This window comes from Brienomyrus brachyistius, chromosome 19 (assembly GCF_023856365.1).
Source record: "Brienomyrus brachyistius isolate T26 chromosome 19, BBRACH_0.4, whole genome shotgun sequence".
Classification (NCBI taxonomy): domain Eukaryota; kingdom Metazoa; phylum Chordata; class Actinopteri; order Osteoglossiformes; family Mormyridae; genus Brienomyrus; species Brienomyrus brachyistius.
Genome location: NC_064551.1, coordinates 18,833,457 through 18,854,519, shown reverse-complemented (window position 1 = coordinate 18,854,519; position 21,063 = coordinate 18,833,457). Strand labels below are relative to the sequence as shown.

The following is a 21,063-nucleotide window of genomic DNA, read 5'->3' as shown; positions in this document are numbered from 1 at the left end:
CATTAGTAACAATAATACATGGATCCCCCCCTACCCTTGTCTCCTAAGTGGGTGGAGTATAAATGGTCATTATATGCAGGTTTCCTGAACCCCTACAATGGGGGTAAAAATGCAGCATTAACAGATCTGACAGACTACAAGCAAAGCATTTATTAATCAAAAAATTAGTGAGCAGAAGTTCAGAGAAGAAGAAAAATGTGAAGTGCAGCGCAGTCTGGAAATATCCAGTGTGGTGGAGAGTAAGGGAGCCTTTTTAGAATCCTATTAATTATGGGACACGTAATATAAAGTTAGACATGGGAATTACTGCCTTTGCGTGCTTTTGGAAAGAAAATATACAGCATCAGCAATGTATCTGAAACCACCCATAGCAGGGCTGTCTGTGATTTCTGAAAAGAACTTTTAACATCTGAAAATGGGTCCTTTGGTGAAGAGAGACTAAGACAACCTGATCTACTTCATCTTTAATTCTTCTAACAAGAATAAGGTCTGTTCTCAAAATTCCCAGGTTTATGCTACAAAACAATTCAGACATTTCAAAGAGATAATGTATCTTCAGTTTAGGAATGATTTCTGCTTCCCCCTCTACCCCCACTCGCTTCCCCCTCTGCATTCCCCAACCACCCCTCTCCCTGCTCACCCCACCTGCCTTCCCTACCCACTTTTCCCCTCTGCTTCCTCTGCCCGCTTCCCTGACCTGTTGGTCTTCCTTGGCCTTCCAGCTCCATGTCCCCCTCCCGGCTGCACACACTTCACTGTCATGTGAAGATATAGGACTCCGACTCTTTACGCCAGCTGCAGACAGAGGCTGCTCCCTAACTTAAAAGAATGTTGGTATTCATGCTGTGTGGAGACTGGGCTGCTTCTGAAAGCCACAGGACTTCAGAAGCAAAATACTATCAATTGATTTGATGAAGTGACTATGATGAGTCATTCAATCCAGCCTTAACAGCAACACCTCTATCTGCCTCTTTCACTTTCTGCTGTATTCCGCTCTCTTTGGACTTGTCAGTTTCCCGAAACATCACCATGTCACTCTTGATTTGTTGCAGTACTTATATATAGAAGGTAGTAGAAAAATACTAAGATTTTGACAGATTTATGACACTGCCTTGAAGTAATGAGAGAAATTTTCAGTTGTCTCTCAGCACTTAAAATTCTTGTCATATCTAAAAAGGTGTGCCGTTGGTAAAGTAATTAAGCAGCTGTTCACTGTGACCAGCCTCTGTGAGATTCCTCTGTGACCAGCTTCTATGGGCATTCTCTGTGACCAGCCTCAGCAAGCTTCCTTTCTGAGCTTCTTCCATGACCAGCCTCTGTGAGCATCCTCTGTGGCCAGCTTCTGTGAGCTTCCTCTGTGAGCTTCGTCCAAGGCCAGCCTCTGTGAGCTTCCCCTGTGATCTTCCCCTCTGACCAACCTCTGAGCTTCTTCTGTGAGCTTCCTCTTTGAACACTGAAGGTGTCCCTGCCTGTTCTTCCAAAAACTAGTTATAAACATGAGCACAGGGTGTTCCTGCTTTTATCATGGATATCGCACATTGCATGATATTCATAATTCATAATCATATTGGATGCACTGTGTATATCTGCACAACTAGAATTTTGGAGAATCAACAGAAAAAAGATCCTGCCAATGTGCCTCTATCACATTTCCAGCTACAGGAGACTCAGGGTGGAAGAGGGTGGGAATATGCTGGTTCTAAGGTCAAATCCAGAACAAGTGGAGTAAAAGCTCTGCATAAAAATGTATAAGACAGTCGGATGTAACACATCACACAGCAGCTAATGCTAAATATAACCCAGTAACCCCATTAGCTCAAGTCAGCGTAATTTCTTCAAAGTGAAATAAGTGCATTTTCCTGAAATTACTCAGGATGGGGTGCCAACTCCATCCTGAGTAATTTACATGGAGCTGGGATGGAGACTAGTATCCTGGTCTCCAAAAGGGTGAAGCACCCATGCTAGACACTGCACCATCCCTGTGAGCATTATTTGACCTATATTCCTTTTCTCACACAGAAACCAATCACAAACAAATAAACTTCCCAGTCAACATCTTTATTTAGAAGACACGGACAGAGAAAAGACTGAAAATATTGAGTTTTTATTCAGTTTCATTTGTACTACAAGCTAACTGTTATTTAGGCACAGATTAATTTGCTCTTCGGGCTGGAGCATGCATAGTCTTCTTCAAACGTCCCACCACCTCTCAGTATCAGTGTACCTAACCTACCAAACTGAAAAGATTCTTTTCTCATTAATTTTTATTTTTAATATTTGCATGGCAGCTTCTCAGCCAGGAAAAATAAGACCTTCACAAGCACGTGTGTCTTTTGAAAAGGGAAATATTTGGTTAAGGATGTTGGGCAGCAGTGCTGACTTATACCTCCACGGTGGGGGGTTTGCATGCAGTTCCCAGACGTTGTGTGTGGATTTTGTATGCTCTCCCTGTGTTTCTTCTGGGTCCTCCTGCAACCCAAAGACATGCAGGTAGGTGAATCGGTGTCTCTACATTGCCAAACTTGTGAGCCAGTTTGTGCAGCCTGGAATGGACTGGCATCCCATCCAGGGTGTTCCCCTGCCTGGTGCCCTACGCTGTCTGGGATCGGATCCAGACTGCCTACAACCCTGGACTGGATAAGCAGTTGGAAGGTGGATTCATGGAATATTTGATTAATGGAAAGTATTTTGATGAAGTGGGGGGGTTGTGTCCTTTCGGGGTCAGGCGGCACGGTGATGTGACATTCCCACCGCATTTTTTTACACGGAGGGTAAAGGTCAGTACGGGCACATAGTGAGGCAGGGTACTGTGTAGCGAGAATAAGATGGGCTCATATATGACACATGCTTCATGGAACATACCAGAACTTTGGGAGATCAAACAGCTGCTTCTGCAGCATTCTGTGTTTGGTTGCCTGTCTGACAATGCTGGTATCTTCTGGGTGTCAGGAAGCCCACGAAGATGCTCTGCAGGCCAAACAGGATGGGATTCCACACGATGCTGGAATTTTTTTTTCTCCTTACTTGGGAGTTTTTGGTTAAACTCCTCCATCGTCCTCCAGCATTCTTTCATTCTATTTCGTTCCGTTTTTTGTGGTTCTCATACCTTCTTGTACAAATGATGTAGAAAACGAAAACACTTCTGTCAAGTGCCTGGGGGCAACAGTATCGTGGAAGGTGTTGTACAAAAACCGAATTAAACTGAGCCTTGAGACATCATGAAGCTCCGGACGCCCTTGGAGTGGTTGGTGCCATTTCCTTGCACTTGACGTCTGATTGACGATGACCCTGAAAGTAGTGAATGCACTTCTGTCCAAACGGCCGTACTCCACCTCTGTTTGGCGAAATGCGGCCGCAGATGGAGTGTGAAGAGCATTTCTTCAATGGGGAGGAACAGCCACTTCATTAATGAGCGACAGTGGCTGGAGACAGAGGGGGCCTGTGAGCCAGTAGCTGCCCCATTTCCTCCGCCACTGCGGCTCTCTTCCATTCCACACTGGCTCCATTATCCACTCACCAATCGTATCCTGCTCACCACAGCTTCCGGGGGGAGACTGGAGGCTTGAACACAAAGCGAGTGGGAATTGAACCAGCTGCATCATACAGCTCAATCATCTTACGGCCATCTTGAAGGCCAAGGACCTACCTTCAGAGGCCATCAGGTCCTGTGAGCTCAGAATGCAGTAGTGATACTCTGTTGATCCCTATATATACAAGTGAGAGCAAGCTTGGAGGTCACAGCACAGGGAGAGCCAGTGTGCAGTGCCCCTGGAACTGGGGGTTAAGTGCCTTGTTCAAGGGCTCAACGGAACCATCAGTCTGCTGACCACAGGATTTGAACCGTAAATCTACCGATCACAGGCACAGAACCACTCAACATCATTCCCTTTCCCTGCATCTGTTGTTCTACAAAGTTTTACCTCAATCTCTGATGTGTGCATAAAATAAAAGCTTCTTTTTAAAATCTACTTTCAAACACTTCTGTATAATACTAAGACTTCCTTAGAAATACGAGCCATTTAGACCCTAGGCAAATGCACAGATCCCATGGTCTTAACAATGGTTTAAACCACAAGCTGTTTAAAACGGTCTCATCACATCAAAGGCAGTTTCACCAGAGCCGTTTCCCCGCATCCTGATTCCTTTGTCTTTCTTGGAAATGCTCCATCACTCTTTGCCTTAGAAATGCTTCCAGTTTCTTTGGGTCGAGATATTTGTAAATTATCAGGAGAAACTCTATGGCTGCATTGTGCTTCAAAATGAATGCAATTTTCATTTTTCTTACATCGCTAAATCCAGGTCATTATACAAACAAAGAACATTTATTTGGGATCATTACTATTGGTCAATCTAAACTGTACAGACAAAGAAACCTGCAACCCCCTGCCAGATAAGCAAATAATCATCAGCTCTGGATATTACACTATAACCCTTCTCTAGGGGAAGTAAACCTGACTTTTTAAATAATTACTTTGGGGAACGGATCACTTAAGTCATTGAAGAACTGCCGGTATACATTTTTGCCCACGGCCTTGACCAGGATAAGTGGTTGAACTATGGATGGAAAGATGGATGGAAATTTATATAACGGTCATGAATTTTGATATCTTGGCCTTTTTTGATGATTAAATATGACTGACATTGGTTTCCCAGAAATAGTCAGCTATTCCAGCTTCAACAACACCTACAGATACATACAGGCGGTATTTTTCTTGGGCAGACTTATGGCCTAGAGAGTTTTTTTGTCATCATAACTACCAAAGTAGTTTTTCTTTTCTCTTTCTCTTTCAATAATGATGGCACATTAGTAATTCTATGTTTTTCAGGACCTTACTGTTACTTATACTGAAATCATTTTTGAATGTAATTCTGCATATTCTAAGTCATACATCAATGGCTGTGCTACAATTAGTGGCTCATTGGGTAATCAGTCAGGATTGTGCTCATCTGCGTGCCTGCAGTTTGCATGTTCTCCTCATGCTGTGGGGGTGTTATCCCACGCTCCGAAAACATGTAAATAGGCCAGACTGTGTTTCTAAATCATTCAGTGTGAATATATTCCCTGCCAAGTACGGGGAGCTCAGCCAGGGCGTGTGCAGCCTTGTGTGCTGTGCAGCATTTTTTGCTGTGCAGCATTTTTTGCTGTGCTGCCTTGTGTGCTGTGTAGCCTTGTGTGCTGTGCAGCCTTCTGTGCTGTGCTACCTTGTGTGCTGTGCAGCCTTGTGTGCTGTGCAGTATTTTGTGCTGTGCAGCCTTGTGTGCTGTGCAGCCTTGTTCAGACCCCAGCTCAGCATGACAATGGCATATTCAGTCTTATTTGTATCTTCCTTCCTTCTTCTAACAAATAAAAGCCATCAGACATCAGGAATTCTTCATGTTGAGACTGAAGTGACTGGACACCCCGAAAACACTGGCTTGGGCAGCATCACAGAGATGCATCGACCTGTCCGATGAACAGGCAGCTTTCATTGCACCACAGTGCTGAAGGCGTTCTCCACACGTTCCCTGAAGCACTAATCACTGATTCTCTCCCTGTGTTATAGTGAACTTCATCTGAGACTTAATATTCGCATATTTGTCTGATGTGTGTCACTGCAAAAAAGTATTTATGGCATAAAACAGAGCATAATAATAAGCCATTCAGCAGCCATATCAGCTGCAGTTCAGGCCAGACAATCTGCCTGCAGTTACGCAGCTTTGGGCCTGGCCAGCACTAGGAAAGCTAAGTTGCTGCTGGAAGAGGTGTTGGTGTGGCCAACAAGTTAGCCGCTCTTGTGGTCTGTGTGGATCCCAGTGCAGTGATGGGGACACTGTGCTGTAAAAATGGTGCCGTCCTTTGGATGAGATGTAAAACTCAGGTCCTGACTCTCTGAGGTCATATAAGACCCCTGGGCATCTTTCAGAAGAGCAGGGGTGGTACCTTGTCATGGCTAAAACTACCCACTGTGGCCCTTTTAAATCTGACCTTTAATCATCCCCTATTTCTAAATACTGAATTCTCTCCAACCCCTTCACCACCTTACCTACTGTGTGGTGAACATACTGGTGCAGAATGTCTGCCGCCGCATCATCCAGGTGGGGGCAACACAATGGTGGTGGTTGAATTGGCTCCCATTGGTCCTGTAATGTGTTGGATACATGTAACATTTATTCAGATGACATCAGTATGGAGAATGATGCACATTTTTTCAGGGTGAGATTTCATTAGGTTATATTAGGTCCTGGTCCCTGTGACTGTTACCAGGTTATTAGAAGGTGGGCAGATGCAAGTATTGCTGCGGAATGGCAACACTGGAAAACTGCAGTTGCTACAGGCTGTAATTTTAAAGGATAAAAATGCATTTAGAGGATTAGGTAGATCCTGTGCCTGCGGATGTAGGAGACGCGGGATGTGAATCAGCCAGACTGTTATGCAGAATTCCAGCCTCACTCCCACCGCACACCTCGCAGAAGGTTGAGCTCGCCATCCGGGGAAAGCTAGACACCAATTCTGTTATTCCAAACACTGATAATCAGAGACATCTTTATTGGCCAAGTATGTGAAACATAACAAGAATGTGTGACAGTCCCAGTATAACATGTAACACACAGCACATTCAAGACAATGTACAAGTACAACAATGTACAACACTACAGTCAGAATAAGCATGGGATGGAGTAAAAGGGTGATGATAGACAGATAGATTGGAATTTGCATGTTCTCATGATATTTACATGGAACTTTTCCAAGCACTCTGGAGATGCACAGAATAACTCCAAAAACAACTGGCAACCCGTCCAGGCCACCCTTTGGCAGATAAGTTGTGTTTACACCAGGGGCGTGGGAATTGGGGGGGAGGGGGGTTGTACCCGCCAAAATTTAATTTAACTTCATGGACACCCAATAAACAGAACACTGCAATTAAATCATGTAGTTGTAGCCTCCCAATATCAAACCATATTCAAGGCATGTTTCTGTACTGTTCGCCATACTTTCATGGTATAAACATGACATGGGAGCCAATCCACATCTAAATGTGGCTCTGAACTGGTGTAAGTAACACGTTACACAAATGTTACCATTCAGACACTCTATAGCAAAAAACACATATACCAAAAGTATACAAGCAATGTGTATCAAAGAACACATCAAAAATAAGACAGAGTGTAAATTTACTTACAGGCATACTTCACTGTAGTGCGTTAGCATTTCCACAAACTCTGTGTATGTCAGATATGTTTTGCGTAAGGCTGGATTTACGCACGTCAGTTTTACGTGCCTGTAATTAAAGCGGGATTCTTTAATAGCTAAGGCCACGGCCGCCAGGTGCTCACAGCACCTTTCACATCCAGCTCGTGGCTCAGTCATCTCATTTCACCGTTTTATGTGGGCACTCTTCAGCTGTCAGATGGTGATATGAGATACCCCCGTCCCCCTAGACACCGTAATGAACGGCAGCGGTCACCTCGCCGGACAGGCGAGCGCGGGGCTCCTCTGAAACAATCACCTCAATGTTCTCCATGGTGACCTCTGTCACGAAGCTGAATCCTGCGCGCTTCGCTCACAATGGCGCCTTTCACAGGCCGGGCATGTAATTACCGTCAGTTTGCAGATGGGGGTTTCGCTGCACGCAAATGTGAAAAACAAATACAGTTTGGTGCGAAGAAACCTCTCAATAGTGTGCTTTGTTCTTTTATTGAACGGCTAAGAAAAAAAAATCAGAGAGTCTCACTGGAGGAAACAGAGCTTCAATCATACTGGAGAGGCTCATTCACAGCCGGACACGTTACTGCAGCCGGAAACAGCAGCTGATCGCACGCAGTCACACGCTATCAGGGGGCCAAATAGCGTTTCACTGCGATGCAACAGGGAACTGGGAATCAGTCCCACTACGGAACCAAATACCTGTGCACTAAGCATATATGTATCTTTCATCACAACAATCTTGTTTTTGCAGACATCAGACACTGTCAATGAAATGCCATGTGTCTGTTTTTAGGAATGCCTGATCTGCAGGCATGCATGAGGAATATGGAAATATCTCCCAGATTCCCACGGAAAGTAGCTGGAGCTCTTTGTTGCATCTTTTAAATGTAAAATTAGTGCTTTTCTAAGTTCTCCTACCCAGTATGATTCTTACCACAGAAGAGCTAATAAAGTCAAAAACCCACTTTTGGGGGCCCTTAATCCAGTTTTATGTATGCTAGTATTTTATTACTAGTTGGCCCACTCATATAATTGCAGTGCAGTGAGCACTGTACTAGGACCGTCACTGCGGACAGAGATTACCCATCCATCCGGCATCCAAAAGCTCAGCGGTTTTCACTGCATAGTCCTTCTGTAGTGTGGTTTGACTGAATCGTCTAACAGACGAGTCATTTGGACAGCATGTACTTTTAAAAACCATCTCTGGTGTGATTCTGATCGACTGGTAAGTATATACAGATGGATGACACATCATCACTGAACAGATCGAATATCAGTCCAACTATGAGTAATGAACTTTATAATGAGCATAAGTAATCTTGCAATAAAATGTCCAGTACTTTGCATCTAAATTGAGTCATGAACAGAATACTTTACGCCATCTCAGCTTGAATGAATTCCCATGTCTTAAAAAGATTTGGCCCATTTAATGCAATAACCCTGGATTCACAGCTATATCAGCACCTGTGTACATGTGTGTATATCAGACATATTTGTAGATTTCACTGTGTTGCTACATGTGTGTCAGTGTCTGATTGTGTTACTACCACACAGGGGAATTAGCTGAAACGGCAGAGTATTCACTTATCGTGCAAAAGGTAGTGGGATTGAGGCCCACGTTCTTCATGTCGTCCATGGACATGTGGGGGGGGGGGGGGGGGGGGGCGATCTTTGTCATCTGATTAGAATGTCACCAGTTCAAGGTCCTTAAGCCCCCCCCTTGAAATGCCCTACGGGTGCTGGATAAATGGCTGACCCTATTCCCAAGTTTAACTTTCGCGAGTATATAGTGTGACTCAAAGGAGCACGAGATGGAATATGTGGAAGGAACAAATACAGAATTCCAGTGTAGCCGTACTCGTGCAAATCGCAAATAAGGGACCGTTTCATAACCTGCATCTGCCCCCAGGTCAGTGACCTGCCTCTTTAGTCTAGATTTGCACTCTGTGCCTACAGACACAGGTGTCCTTTGACAGTATTCTTTGGAGACATGCTACGTAATGAACGTTTCAGAGATCACGTTAGCCTCACCGTATCAGGGCGGACAGAGGAGATGCTTTAGCTCCCGGCATCGACTCAGAGTCCTGTCAGCCGGGTCTGGCTATGTTTATTTTGGCTTCTTGCTAAAGCTGATTCTTCAAAGATTCAGTCTGCTACCATAACACATACACTCAGTCACAGAATATAAATATTTACAGTTCAGGGGTTGATTTGAGTGCAAAGAGCCAAACGGACCTCTCTCTGCATCATGCTGAGTGCATTTTGTGTGCAATGTAAGGGGCTGAGTAACATGCAACACCAAGCTATGTTATCTGAAGGCTGTTAGCTCCTCCAATTAGGTACTGAGACTGTTAGCTCCTAGGTTACGTTCTACTAGGCACAGTCCTTAGACTGTGAGTTCCTGCTGCTAGGTCCGAAGAATGTTAGCTCCTAGGTTAGGTTCTTAGGAAATTAGCATTTGTATTCAGGCCCTTAGACTGTTAACTCCTACAGCAGGGCTCGTCAAATCTGGACCTCGATTCCAAATCTGGGCCGTGTTTTCAATTCTTCCAAGTAGTTTGTTTAATAATGACTGATTCTGATTGGCCAGAGGCTTCACACCTCACAGGTAAAGGAAGGCTGGGAAATCAGCAGTGCTCAGACCTTGAGGACCATGATGTGAGCAGCCCTGTCCTACAGAATGATTCTTGGGCTGTTAGCACCAGAGGTTTGGTTGTCAGGCTATTAGGTACTGTGTTCAGGTTCTTGTTAGCTCCTGGGTTTAGATTTTAAGGTTGCTTTTCCACTGCACCAAGTACTTTCGATACTTCTCCTTTTCCATTGACTTCCAGTGGAGTACCAACACTGCAAGTACCAGTACATAACCACGGCTGTTATGTTTCAGGCAGTCAGTTACTGTGTTAAGATCCTTTGGTTTCACGTCTCAGCTTTAGGTTTTTGGGGTATGTGCCACCGTGTTTAGGGCCTTAGAGTGTTAGGTACTGTGGATGCCTAAAACGATGCAGAGAGAATTAATCTTCTTCACATGCTATCCAAACATAAATCAGACACAAGAAACTGCAGAAACACAGAGACCAGCACAAAGCGGAGCAACACTTTCATGAGGGCATGATATGGGATGCTGCAGTTCTTTGACTTTTTCAGCTGTGGGTTCCAAACACTACACTACACTGCACCAAGACAGTCACTGCACTAAAGCTGCAGCATACCAGTTATAAACTAACAGAATCCATTAACAAACACCACACTGTAGTAACACTGTAACGTGTCAATAATACAATAATTTTTCCATTCTTATGCAATAAACATTGATAGTGTAATAACATATGAATAATATAACATTTCTGAACCAAAAGTCGTAACTTTTTGTGAATAATGTAATATGCCAATTATGTAATAACTACCATTAAAAGTATTAAAAGTATTAAGTTATTGACAGTTACGTTATTGGCTGTTACATGCCAGTTATAAACACTGCATTCCACTAAAACTGCAACATGTGAGTTATAAAGGCCGCTCTGCACTAACACTGCAACATGCCAGTTACAAACACCGCACTAAAACCACAACATGCCAGTTACAAAAACAGCACTGCACTAACACTGAAACAGACCAGTAACAAACAATGTACTGCACTAGTACTGTAACGTGCCATTTATAAACACTGCATTAAAACTACATGTCAGTTACAAGCACTGCATTGCACTAACACTGCAACGTGCCAGTTAGAAACACTGCACTAACTGCAACATACTGTTACTAACACTTTACTGCAGCGCTTCTTCTAATCCACATGGATAGACAGTAGTACATAATTGTTTTGTGCAGACTGTTATATAGACTGCAGTAGCTATATATGTTTTCCGAGAAATTATCGGCCAGTTTGCTTGTTTGGGCTGATTTTATGGGATCACTCGCATTTAAACGTTATAACAGGTGCACATGAAGGTCCACGCCGCGCGATGCAGGTAGGCGCCTCACTGCTCCCCGCAGCCGGCAGAGAGCTTCCACCGGCTCCTGGTCCCTCCCTTACGCCAGTCACCGTCTGCACAATGAACAGCCTTTTCTTCCAGCTTTTTTTTCCCCACAGGCATCAAGTCGAGTCCATTCGGAGGGGTTCAGGTCCTGCTTCTTTGGTACAAAAGCTATGAAGAAAAGTGCACTATTCCCCGTACACAGGACCGCTCTTCGGTAAAGGAGCCCCCTTTTCAAAGAGGACCATAAGCATATATTCAAGCTCATTTACGGATCTGTATTACTTTCTAATCGAATGCTTACAGGTATGGTTTGAGTCATTATTCCAAGTTAACTTTATTTGATTGATAGCAGAGGGCGGTCTGTGGTTGTTAATGCCTTTATAAAAATATCAGTACATATTACATACACTGGGTTTGTATAAAAAGAATACCTTCGAGTCAGTATTAAATTTAGTTAATAAAGGTAAACCAAAACTATAATTGCGGTTATGTAATCCATATGCTAACCCTATAATTATTTGTTTTAACTTTATGTATATGAAATCAACTGTTTCACAGATACTGGCAAGTTGTAGTCAGTCTGATTTTAAATGACGCATGCGTTCAGAATTAATTTAGTGCTTACTGCACATTTGAACTTGCTGTGGCATTCTAAAACTAATTAAATATTTAGTTTGCGATTAATTTCTATGACGAACCAGAATGTGTGTGTTTTGTTTTTAATAATTAATGGTACCGTATAACTTATTTAGCAGTGTGCTTTGTAACATTATGAAAGGTATTTGGAGGTTACTTTATTGGGTTAAAAGTTACCTTTAATGTTAATTTAAAAAGAAATAACTAAATTACCTATTTGAATTCTTGGTCGCACTTTAATCACTGGCGCCACCTGATGGTTAAAGATCCAAATAACTTTATCCTTGAAATCTGGCGCTGCTCCACTAAAAACCCGCAACGAGTTATGAAAACCATTCACATATACAGTAATAATCCTAACTCTGACGTAAATTATTTCTTATAAAAGATATTCCATAGAAATACATCATCCCTGAATTAATCTGCCCAAACCATTTGTCAAACATTTAAAACACATGTGAGAGAAATATTTAGAGAAGTAAAAATGAATCCTAATAACGGAATTGAATTCTTATCGATACGAACTTTATTTTACATTGTGCTTATTATCAGAATACAAGCTAGCGATATTTCTCCAGTTCATCGCGTTCACAGTGCTCTTTGGTAATATGTGTGCCTTCATACCCTGCAAGCTGGTGCTCACTTGCCCAATCCCTCCCTTTTCCAAACTCTTATGAAGTACAGGTTATAGGGACACAAGGAACAAGAAATCCCTGGACGAGATGGTAAGCCCATCACAGGGTTACACGCTCACTTACGCTACGGGTTATACGAACTGTCACATTCAGTGAAGTGCGTGTCTTGTCGGAGTTGTGGGTTTGGGCGCCATCTGCTGACTTGGAAGAACATGCAGACTCCTCATGCAGGAAGGCAGGGCAGGCGATCTAACCCCAAACCTAAAGCTGTGACGTCACTGTATTACCCACAGAGCCATTGTGACTTTTGGAAATGCGTTGATGACCAATAAATTGACAGTGAACCACCACAGCCCAGGCAGGTTTACTTAAATAATGTCAGTACAACAATGTTTTTAATCATATGCCTGAAATTTCAGTCAGTCTTTTCTTCTCTTCCCAGACTCAGGACCAGCTGCACAATGGGCCCTGGACCCCTGATATTGTCAGTATTGATGCTGGGTGTGGCTGTGGGCATGGCCAAGTGTGAGGATGATGATGATGAGTACACCTGGCCACGGAACGCCATGCCAGTGCTGCGGGACAAGCAGACGGTGGTCCTGGCACGGCCCACGTTCACGGCGGAGGCCGGGAGAGACCCACGCAGCATGTGTGGGATCGAGTGCCAGAGTCGGATCCCTGAGCCTAGCATGGTGGATCTGGAGGAGCTGCTGTCCTACGAGACCGTGAATGAGAGTGGTGCCCGTACGCTAACCGAGGTGTCCCTGCAGGGCCTGGCAGGGGTACGTGCCAACCACGGCTACAACGCCTCCACCCCCGCTCCTCGCAGGAAGCGGCAGGTGTATGGCACCGACAGCCGCTTTGTGATCGCCGACAAGCAGTTCACCACCAACTACCCCTTCTCCACCACCGTCAAGGTCTCCACCGGCTGCTCCGGCATCCTGCTCTCCCCGAGGCACGTGCTCACGGCCGCCCACTGCATCCACGACGGCCGGGACTACCTGAAAGGGGCCCAGAGGCTGCGCGTGGGAATGCTCAAGCTGAGATCGAGGCGCGGGGCGGGCAGGCGAGGGGGGCGAGGGAGAGGAGGGAAGAGGAAGGGAGGAGACGGGGAAGATGGGGGAGGCGAGAGGCCGAGGGGGAAGAAGAGGCGCGGTCGGCGCAGCGCCGAAGCCATGCAGCCCTCGTTCCGATGGACGCGGGTGAAGCAGATGCGGATTCCCAAAGGCTGGTTCGGGAACGTATCCCAGGAGTTGGCCGTGGATTACGACTATGCCCTGCTGGATCTGAAGCGCCCACAGAAGCAGAAGTTCATGGATCTGGGCATCATCCCGTCCGTGAAGAACCTGCCCGCCAGACGCATCCATTTCTCCGGCTTCGACGACGACCGACCGGAGCAGCTGGTGTACCGGTTCTGCACGGTGTCGGACGAGTCCAGTGACCTGCTGTACCAGTACTGCGACGCCCGGCCCGGCTCTGCTGGCTCGGGAGTCTACGTCCGCCTGAAGGAGCCAGGAAAGAAGAAGTGGAAGAGGAAGATCATCGCGGTGTTCTCGGGTCACAAGTGGGTGGACGTGAAAGGAGAACAGCGGGATTACAATGTGGCAGTGAGGATCACGCCGGCAAAATACGCCCAGGTCTGCCACTGGATTCACGGTGACTCCAGCCTGTGCCGTGAGCTCTGATGAAGCCTCAGGCCCAAGCAGCTGCAGCCATACTGCGCGTTACCCCCCACGTTTGGCTTTAAAATGATGTTCAACAGTGTTTTTCAAACCCAGTCCTCAGGGGCCCCCAGACAGTTCATATTTTTGCTCCCTCCCAACTCCCACCCAACATACCTGAACCAAGCAATCAAGTTCACCAAATACCTAGTACAAGTGTGTTGAGAACTGGGAGGAAGCGAAAATGTGGACTGTCTGGGGGCCCCTGAGGACTGGGTTTGAAAAACACTGATGCAAAAAGATCATTTTCCCTTAACATTCATTGCACACAAGTGCTTTGGGAGATTTCTGTTGATTTAAAAATTGTACAAACGATATCAGAAGACTTTAAAATGCGTATATATGGTCAGCGTTTTAATTTATTTAAGTAAATGCAAATATATAATTAGAATAAATTTCTCAAAAGGCAATAGTCGGTGCTGATTGTAAACATTAGGATGGATTTAAAGATGTGTGAAATTAGCTAAATAGGAGACGTCACTGGAAGCTCCCCACTGCTTCAGAGGACAGTGATGTCCATGCATTTCCATAGAACTTATTTTATCTAGTTTTATTTACTACCAGAAAGTATTTAACTGGGTGTAACAGTAGGTAGATGCTTTCGTAAATGATTTTAAACCTTTATTTCAAATTGCCATAAAATTACGAACAACTGACAATCATCCTAAGAACAGTTAAGAACAGTTTGATTCATTTTGATGAGACTGAATGGATATTTTTTTCTCCATTAATGTTGCTTATGATCCATTTATATTTGAATGAAATGTCTTCTTTTCATTAAAGCCTACAGTTTGTTTTTGATACGTATATTCTTCATTTTACATTTAAACATAAAACGTTGTTCTACCTTTGGTCCGTACCTAGTGTTTCAGCTGCTGTATTAAGTGGCCATTTTGGTGCTAAATTTATTTGAAGTTCTAGGTGTTTTGTTTGTCTCTGTATTGAATGCTAATGTTGTTTTCCAGGATTTATATTATTTAATATACATCAAAAGTAGCTGCATTAAAAATAACTGTGTACTAAAGACTGTGGATTTCCTGTCATGACATTTCTAAGGCATCTAAGTGCATGAATGCAGCTTTACTGAGCTTCTCTTCAAGATACCCGCTGAAGTGTTCAGTCCCTAAGAACCACAACACACCCGTGAGAATGAGGCATTAAGAACCACAACACACCCATGAGAATAAGGCATTAAGAACCACAACACACAATGTTTGGCTAATCAATACCTCATAAAGTTTATTAACTGATTAAGTTGATTCGTTACGTAGCTGGTGGTGAAGTTTAACAAATACACGGAATGGCTGCCTGAGGATCGATTTGGGAATCAGCGTTTTCCTGGCCATCCAACAAGACATCGGTAACTATAAGAAATTCCTCTCCATTTCAATTGCATTACCATTGATTAGTATATATTGTAATATTCATGTTTTTTCCCCTTCTGAGCAAATATACACTTATTATCAAAGACTTCTGCACAGTATTGTATGTATATATACACACACACACACATACATACACACACACAAACATCACACACACATGTATATTCACACAATACACATATATATGTATGTATGTGTATATAAATATGTATTTTATATATATATATATATATATATATATATATATATATATATATATATATATAGACCTTAAAGATACACGTGTATGTGTATCCAGAAGGGGCTGAAATTATATTTGCATATGTGCAATAGAAGGAGAGTTACTTAGAGTTTAATAACCAGTTTAACAACAAAAGTACAGTGCTGGTAACCAGTTTGCTATGACAGCCGGAAGGCTGCAGGGCAGACGGGAACGTAAACGTGCTTTATTCCTTCTCAAAGACAGGCGCCTGTCTGTTTCTTGCTGTGCCTGGGCTTAGCTCACATGGCAGAACACCATCCCACTCAAATGAAGCGCATTTCATATTTGAAAATAGTTAAATTACAATCCATTTTAGAAGATACAGAGGATATGGTACAATTTGTCAGAATACCCGCTACTGACGATCAATGAAACAGATACGAGCAACCAGGTTAATTATACAAGACAGCTAAGGTGAAGCACACGGCACTACCAGAAAAGGGCAAAACACCCAACCCAGAGCATTTCAGAAGTGAGAAAATACTGATGCCACATCCAACACTATGGCTACAAATATGTTTAGGGTCATGTGACTATTTTTGCTTCACATCGATACGTTTTCGAAGAGGAACAGGAAAGCTACTGGTATCGGCGCATGGGAGCTGTGCACACAAACATTAACAGTTCACAACAGGAAGCTCACACTAGCGTCATCTTGGGGGCAGCGGGTCATGGAAACAGATCAACACACATCCCTTATGATAGCTACTTATCAACATGGTAAACATCAAAAGTACACCGCATTGCCAGTTACTGTGTTTAGGTAAAGGATAATGTCCAAAGGAGCGGAAATTTCCCCACAACTGATTTTCACAGTGCCTTGCAACATCGGGCCGAACTGCAAATGCTGTATTTGGACCAGACGGGAGACTGTGGAGTGCCAGCGCTGCATTGGGTACAGCCCGGACAGCTTGATGGGTCCCGTCACTCAGACAGCCACTAGGGGGAGGCAGAGGGGTTAAAGTGAGAGTCAGACAATGATCTTGGAAACGTACAGGATCATCAACAACCACTTTATATCTACCAAGGGCTATAAAAGCCTATCTTCAGCTGTAACACATCTAAAAGAAAGACATTAAACTGCTGGTATGATGGTTCCAATAGCAGGGATTTCCAGCTTCTCTTATATCAGGGAGCCTCTAAGCTATAAACTGATGACTAATTGAAAACTAAGGACCACCAAGGGGCAGATTCTCATGTTTCTTGCTCCTTATACTAACATTTAGTCAAATTGTCGATGTATCTACAAACCCCCTGCAGCTGCTCCCATAAAGATCCCCTGGGGGGGGGGGGGGGGGGTCACGGCCCACAGGTTGAAATTACTTGTTTTGCAGAACACATTTACAGATGCTTAATACATTTACCGCCTGATACCATTAAGCAATGAAGTTTTAGGTCCACAGTCTTCTCCAAGTACATGCAGTTCCTAACTGATGCAAGCAAGCTGTTCCCAAAACCCTTACGTAAGTCAGATTTTACATCAGTCAGATTAACCTTCCCATACCATTCAGGACACCTTATAGCAAAAAGCAAAAAGCCAAAAATATATTAGTAATACATACTATGGAATACATGATAAATAAATGAAAATAAATAAATAAAAAAATGTATCATAAATTTACTTGTGTTCCCATAGACTCTGTACTTTGGACATTTTCTGTATAAGTCTGGATTTACTTAAGTTGATTTTATGTAAGATGACAGCTGTGTATAGCTGATATTCTAGCCACTATTACAGTCCACTTTTACTCAATATTACTCGACATGTTAGGGAGTGACCCAGTGAATGATAACCAGAGACCATAGCTATACCTACCCAGCTTTTACATGAAATCTTTAAGGTCTAGGTCTGCCAAGGGGTCCTTGGGAGGGGGTGGCTTTCTGGGGCTCTGGGGAATCCCAGGGGACATCTGGGGGGGCAGGAAACAGCATGTGTGGTAGGATGGATATGTCTAATAGCACAGAGTAAATACAATGTGCGTATGACATTTATCCCAGTGTCCATGTGGGTCTGTGTGTTTGTGTGGTGAAGGATTTACCGCTGCTCCAGCTGGACCCATTCCAGGGGCACCCGGCCCAGCAAATGGTGGTCTCATCATTGGCTGCTGCTGGGGGAACATCTGAGGCATCATGGGTCCTGAAGGAGCCTGTGGGTTTAGGGAGGAGATACTGAGAACATCACACAACTTTGGGACAGGGTGCTCTGGAGCACAATCGGTTTAGAGACAGGACCATCTGAAGGAGCGATGTATTAACAGAACTTTCAGATGGGGCCATCTGGAGCAGAGTTGGATCAGCAGAACTCTGATACAGGGCCATCTGGAGCAGAGATGGATCAGCAGAACTTTCAGATGGGGCCATCAAAAGCAGAGATGGATCAGCAGAACTTTGAGATAGGGCATCAAAAGCAGAGATGGATCAGCAGAACTTTGAGATAGGGCATCAAAAGCAGAGATGGATCAGCAGAACTTTGAGATAGGACCATCTGGGGCAGAGATGGTTTAGCAGAACTTTGAGACAGGACCATTTGGAGCAGAGATGGCTTAGCAGAACTTTGAGATAGTACCATCTGGGGCAGAGATGGTTTAGCAGAACTTTGAGACAGGACCATTTGGAGCAGAGATGCTTTGGCAGAAATTTGAGACAGGGCCATCTAGAGCAGTGATGGATTTTGCAGAACTTTCAGAAAGAGCCATCTGGAATAGAGATGATTTAGCGGAACTTTAAGACATGGTTATCTGGAGCAGAGATGGTTTAGCAGAATTCTGAGACCAGTCCATCTGGAGCAGAGATGGCTTAGCAGAATTTTAAGACGGGGCCATCTGGGGCAGGGATGACTTCGGCAGAGGACCATTGGAAGAAGAGATGGTTTAGCAGAACTTTGATACAGGGTCTTCTGGGGCAAAGGTGGTTTAGTAGAACTTTGAGACAGGGCCAATGGAAGCAGAGATGATTTAGCAGAACTTGGAAACAGGGCCATCCAGGGCAAGGATGGTTTTTGCAGTTCTTGGAGGCAGGCCTATCCGCAGCAGTGAGTCCATACAACAAAAAGGTAAGGCTAGCTGAAGAAGGTTCTTACCATTCCAAATCCAGGCTGTACCCCCATGGGTGTGCCCATCATTCCCATTGGTGGAATGCCCCCTTGAACCCCGGGGGAGGGGCCAGGCTGGGAGGAGCCACAGGAAGCGTACAGGAACATTACTATCCTACATCTACAGGAACACTGGACTAACACTAGTCACAGATATTCTGAGCAGTGCACAGCAGGGAATCAGCATTGATACATCCAAGCTACCTATGGATGGCAGGGTAACACACGAATTACACTCATGCATAGCGTGTCTATAAACTCACATGTCACCACAGCACACTGGTCAACAGCGGGAAAAACTGCACAATGCTGTACACGATTGTCTCCAAGGTGACTTTGTATCAAGTAAGATATTTGTTTTGCTCTAGTTATTTTACTTATGGTTACTTGTTAAATATAGACAGACCAAATTGCTGCAGTTCTGCCTGGTTTAACACAGTATATTGGTGCATCTTTGTGACGAGACTGCTCCATTAAAACTCCCTTTCTGAGGGAGGAGGTGGCAGTGTGCAGTTCTCTGCTGCCCCAGAAGCACACACCCACATCTCCCCATCCACAAGCCCCCAAACCTGCCTCTCCTGACCTGCCCACCCCCATACCTGCCTCTCCTATCCTGCCCACCCCCAAACCTGCCTCTCCTGACCTGCCCACCCCCAAACCTGCCTCTCCCAACCTACCCACCCCAAACCTGCCTCTCCCAACCTACCAACCCCAAACCTGCCTCTCCTGACCTGCCCACCCCAAACCTGCCTCTCTCGACCTGCCCACCCCAAACCTGCCTCTCCTGACCTGCCCACCCCCAAACCTGCCTCTCCTGACCTGCCCACCCCAAACCTGCCACTCTCGACCTGCCCACCCCAAACTGGCCTCTCCCGACCTGCCCACCCCCAAACCTGCCTCTCCCGACCTGCCCACCCCCATACCTGCCTCTCCCGACCTGCCCACCCCCATACCTGCCTCTCCTGACCTGCTCACCCCCATACCTGCCCACCTCTATACCTCACTCTCCTAACCTGCCCACCCCCATTCCTGCCTCTCCCGACCTGCCCACCCCTATACGTACCTCTCCCGGCCTGCTCACACCCACAGCACTCCACACAACATTTACCATTGAGGGGCCTGGAGCAGCCCAGCCAGTGGGAGCTACCTGAGGTTGCCAGGCTGCCCCTCCTGTCATCTTCTTCTCATTCCACTGCATGCTGCACGGAGGAGAACAATCAGGTATTACTCTGAATGCAACATCAGGCAATATCATTCTGCATGCTGATCAATCATGTGTTCCATGCCAGCTAATTTGATTTTGCACACTGAACAGTCACATAAACAATGCAAGCCAGTGTCATTCCGCATGCTGACCAATCACTTGAGCAATGCACGCCAGTGTCAATCTGCATGCTGATCAATCACTTGAGCAATGCACGCCAGTGTCAATCTGCATGCTGATCAATCACTTGAGCAATGTCAGTCAAGCCCTAAGTTAACAGCACATATTGTCCTGTTTCTGTTGTTTAGTATTGTGAGTGGCCACAAGATCAAACAGGCTGAATTTAACAAACACAACATTGCTTTATGAAAAATCGACAAATGAACATTTGCATAAACTTCCACAGAGGTGAAAACATTTATTCATGTTCAAGTATATCTAAGTCTTGTTCTTACTTAGATTGAGACGTCATCCCCAGATCTGTAAGAGGAGAAACAGCATGGTTTACCCTGATAGTCTAGGCAGGTTTTCCAGTATCCCACTGAACAGGCTTCCCATTTTGACACTGGCATGGGAAAACTGGTACAGCGGGGTCATGTGATAGGGGTGTTTATCAGAGCAAGAATGTCAAAATATCAGAAACAACTAGAGTCTTAATGACTCATTTGGTGTGGAAGAAAATATAGAGATAAAGAACAGATATGAACAGTGTGTCAATACACCATTTCCTTACAAATGATTATAATACCTCCTCCCCAGAATAAAAGAAAATACAATTATGTATGTCTAAGGTGACTATTGGTTAAGTGGGACAAAGGGTTGGCTGGGACACTTTTTTGTTTAACACTCTATATCTTTATGCATCTGTAGTCTATTAAGCTTCTGTTCTTGGGCTTTCAATAATACTTTTTTATTTAATTTCGAATCACTCAATAATTTGGATATTATTCATATGTTAGTTAATTG

At 44.5% G+C, this 21,063-nt stretch overlaps 2 protein-coding genes across 9 annotated transcripts in view; one reads left to right on the top strand and one right to left on the bottom strand.

The window, feature by feature from the left end:
• The first annotated feature begins 10,969 nt into the window (after nucleotides 1-10,969).
• Nucleotides 10,970-15,182, top strand: LOC125715225 (inactive serine protease 35-like). Its single transcript, XM_048986540.1, has 3 exons — nucleotides 10,970-11,154; nucleotides 11,277-11,466; nucleotides 12,877-15,182. Exon 3 carries the CDS (start codon nucleotides 12,896-12,898, stop codon nucleotides 14,117-14,119), a length of 1,224 nt encoding a protein of 407 aa, XP_048842497.1. The 5' UTR covers nucleotides 10,970-11,154; nucleotides 11,277-11,466; nucleotides 12,877-12,895; the 3' UTR covers nucleotides 14,120-15,182.
• Nucleotides 15,183-15,780: 598 nt separating this feature from the next.
• LOC125714780 (clathrin coat assembly protein AP180-like) overlaps nucleotides 15,781-21,063 on the bottom strand; it is a 30,095-nt gene continuing 24,812 nt past the window's right edge. For 6 of the 8 annotated variants that reach the window (XM_048985736.1, XM_048985734.1, XM_048985739.1 and 3 more), the window contains 6 exons: nucleotides 20,553-20,577; nucleotides 20,002-20,092; nucleotides 18,882-18,968; nucleotides 17,842-17,949; nucleotides 17,619-17,712; nucleotides 15,782-16,741 (listed from right to left, as the gene is read on the bottom strand). In XM_048985736.1, coding sequence (XP_048841693.1) covers nucleotides 17,626-17,712; nucleotides 17,842-17,949; nucleotides 18,882-18,968; nucleotides 20,002-20,092; nucleotides 20,553-20,577 — 398 coding nt within the window. In that variant the 3' untranslated portion in view covers nucleotides 15,782-16,741; nucleotides 17,619-17,625. Of the gene's footprint in view, nucleotides 16,742-17,618; nucleotides 17,713-17,841; nucleotides 17,950-18,881; nucleotides 18,969-20,001; nucleotides 20,093-20,552; nucleotides 20,578-21,063 lie in introns of all 8 variants that reach the window. The other 2 variants (XM_048985732.1, XM_048985733.1) reach the window with 2 other exon arrangements.

Excerpts from the sequence above, each read along its gene's own strand:
- LOC125715225 (XM_048986540.1), top strand. The coding sequence starts at position 12,896 with ATGGGCCCTGGACCCCTGATATTGTCAGTATTGATGCTGGGTGTGGCT.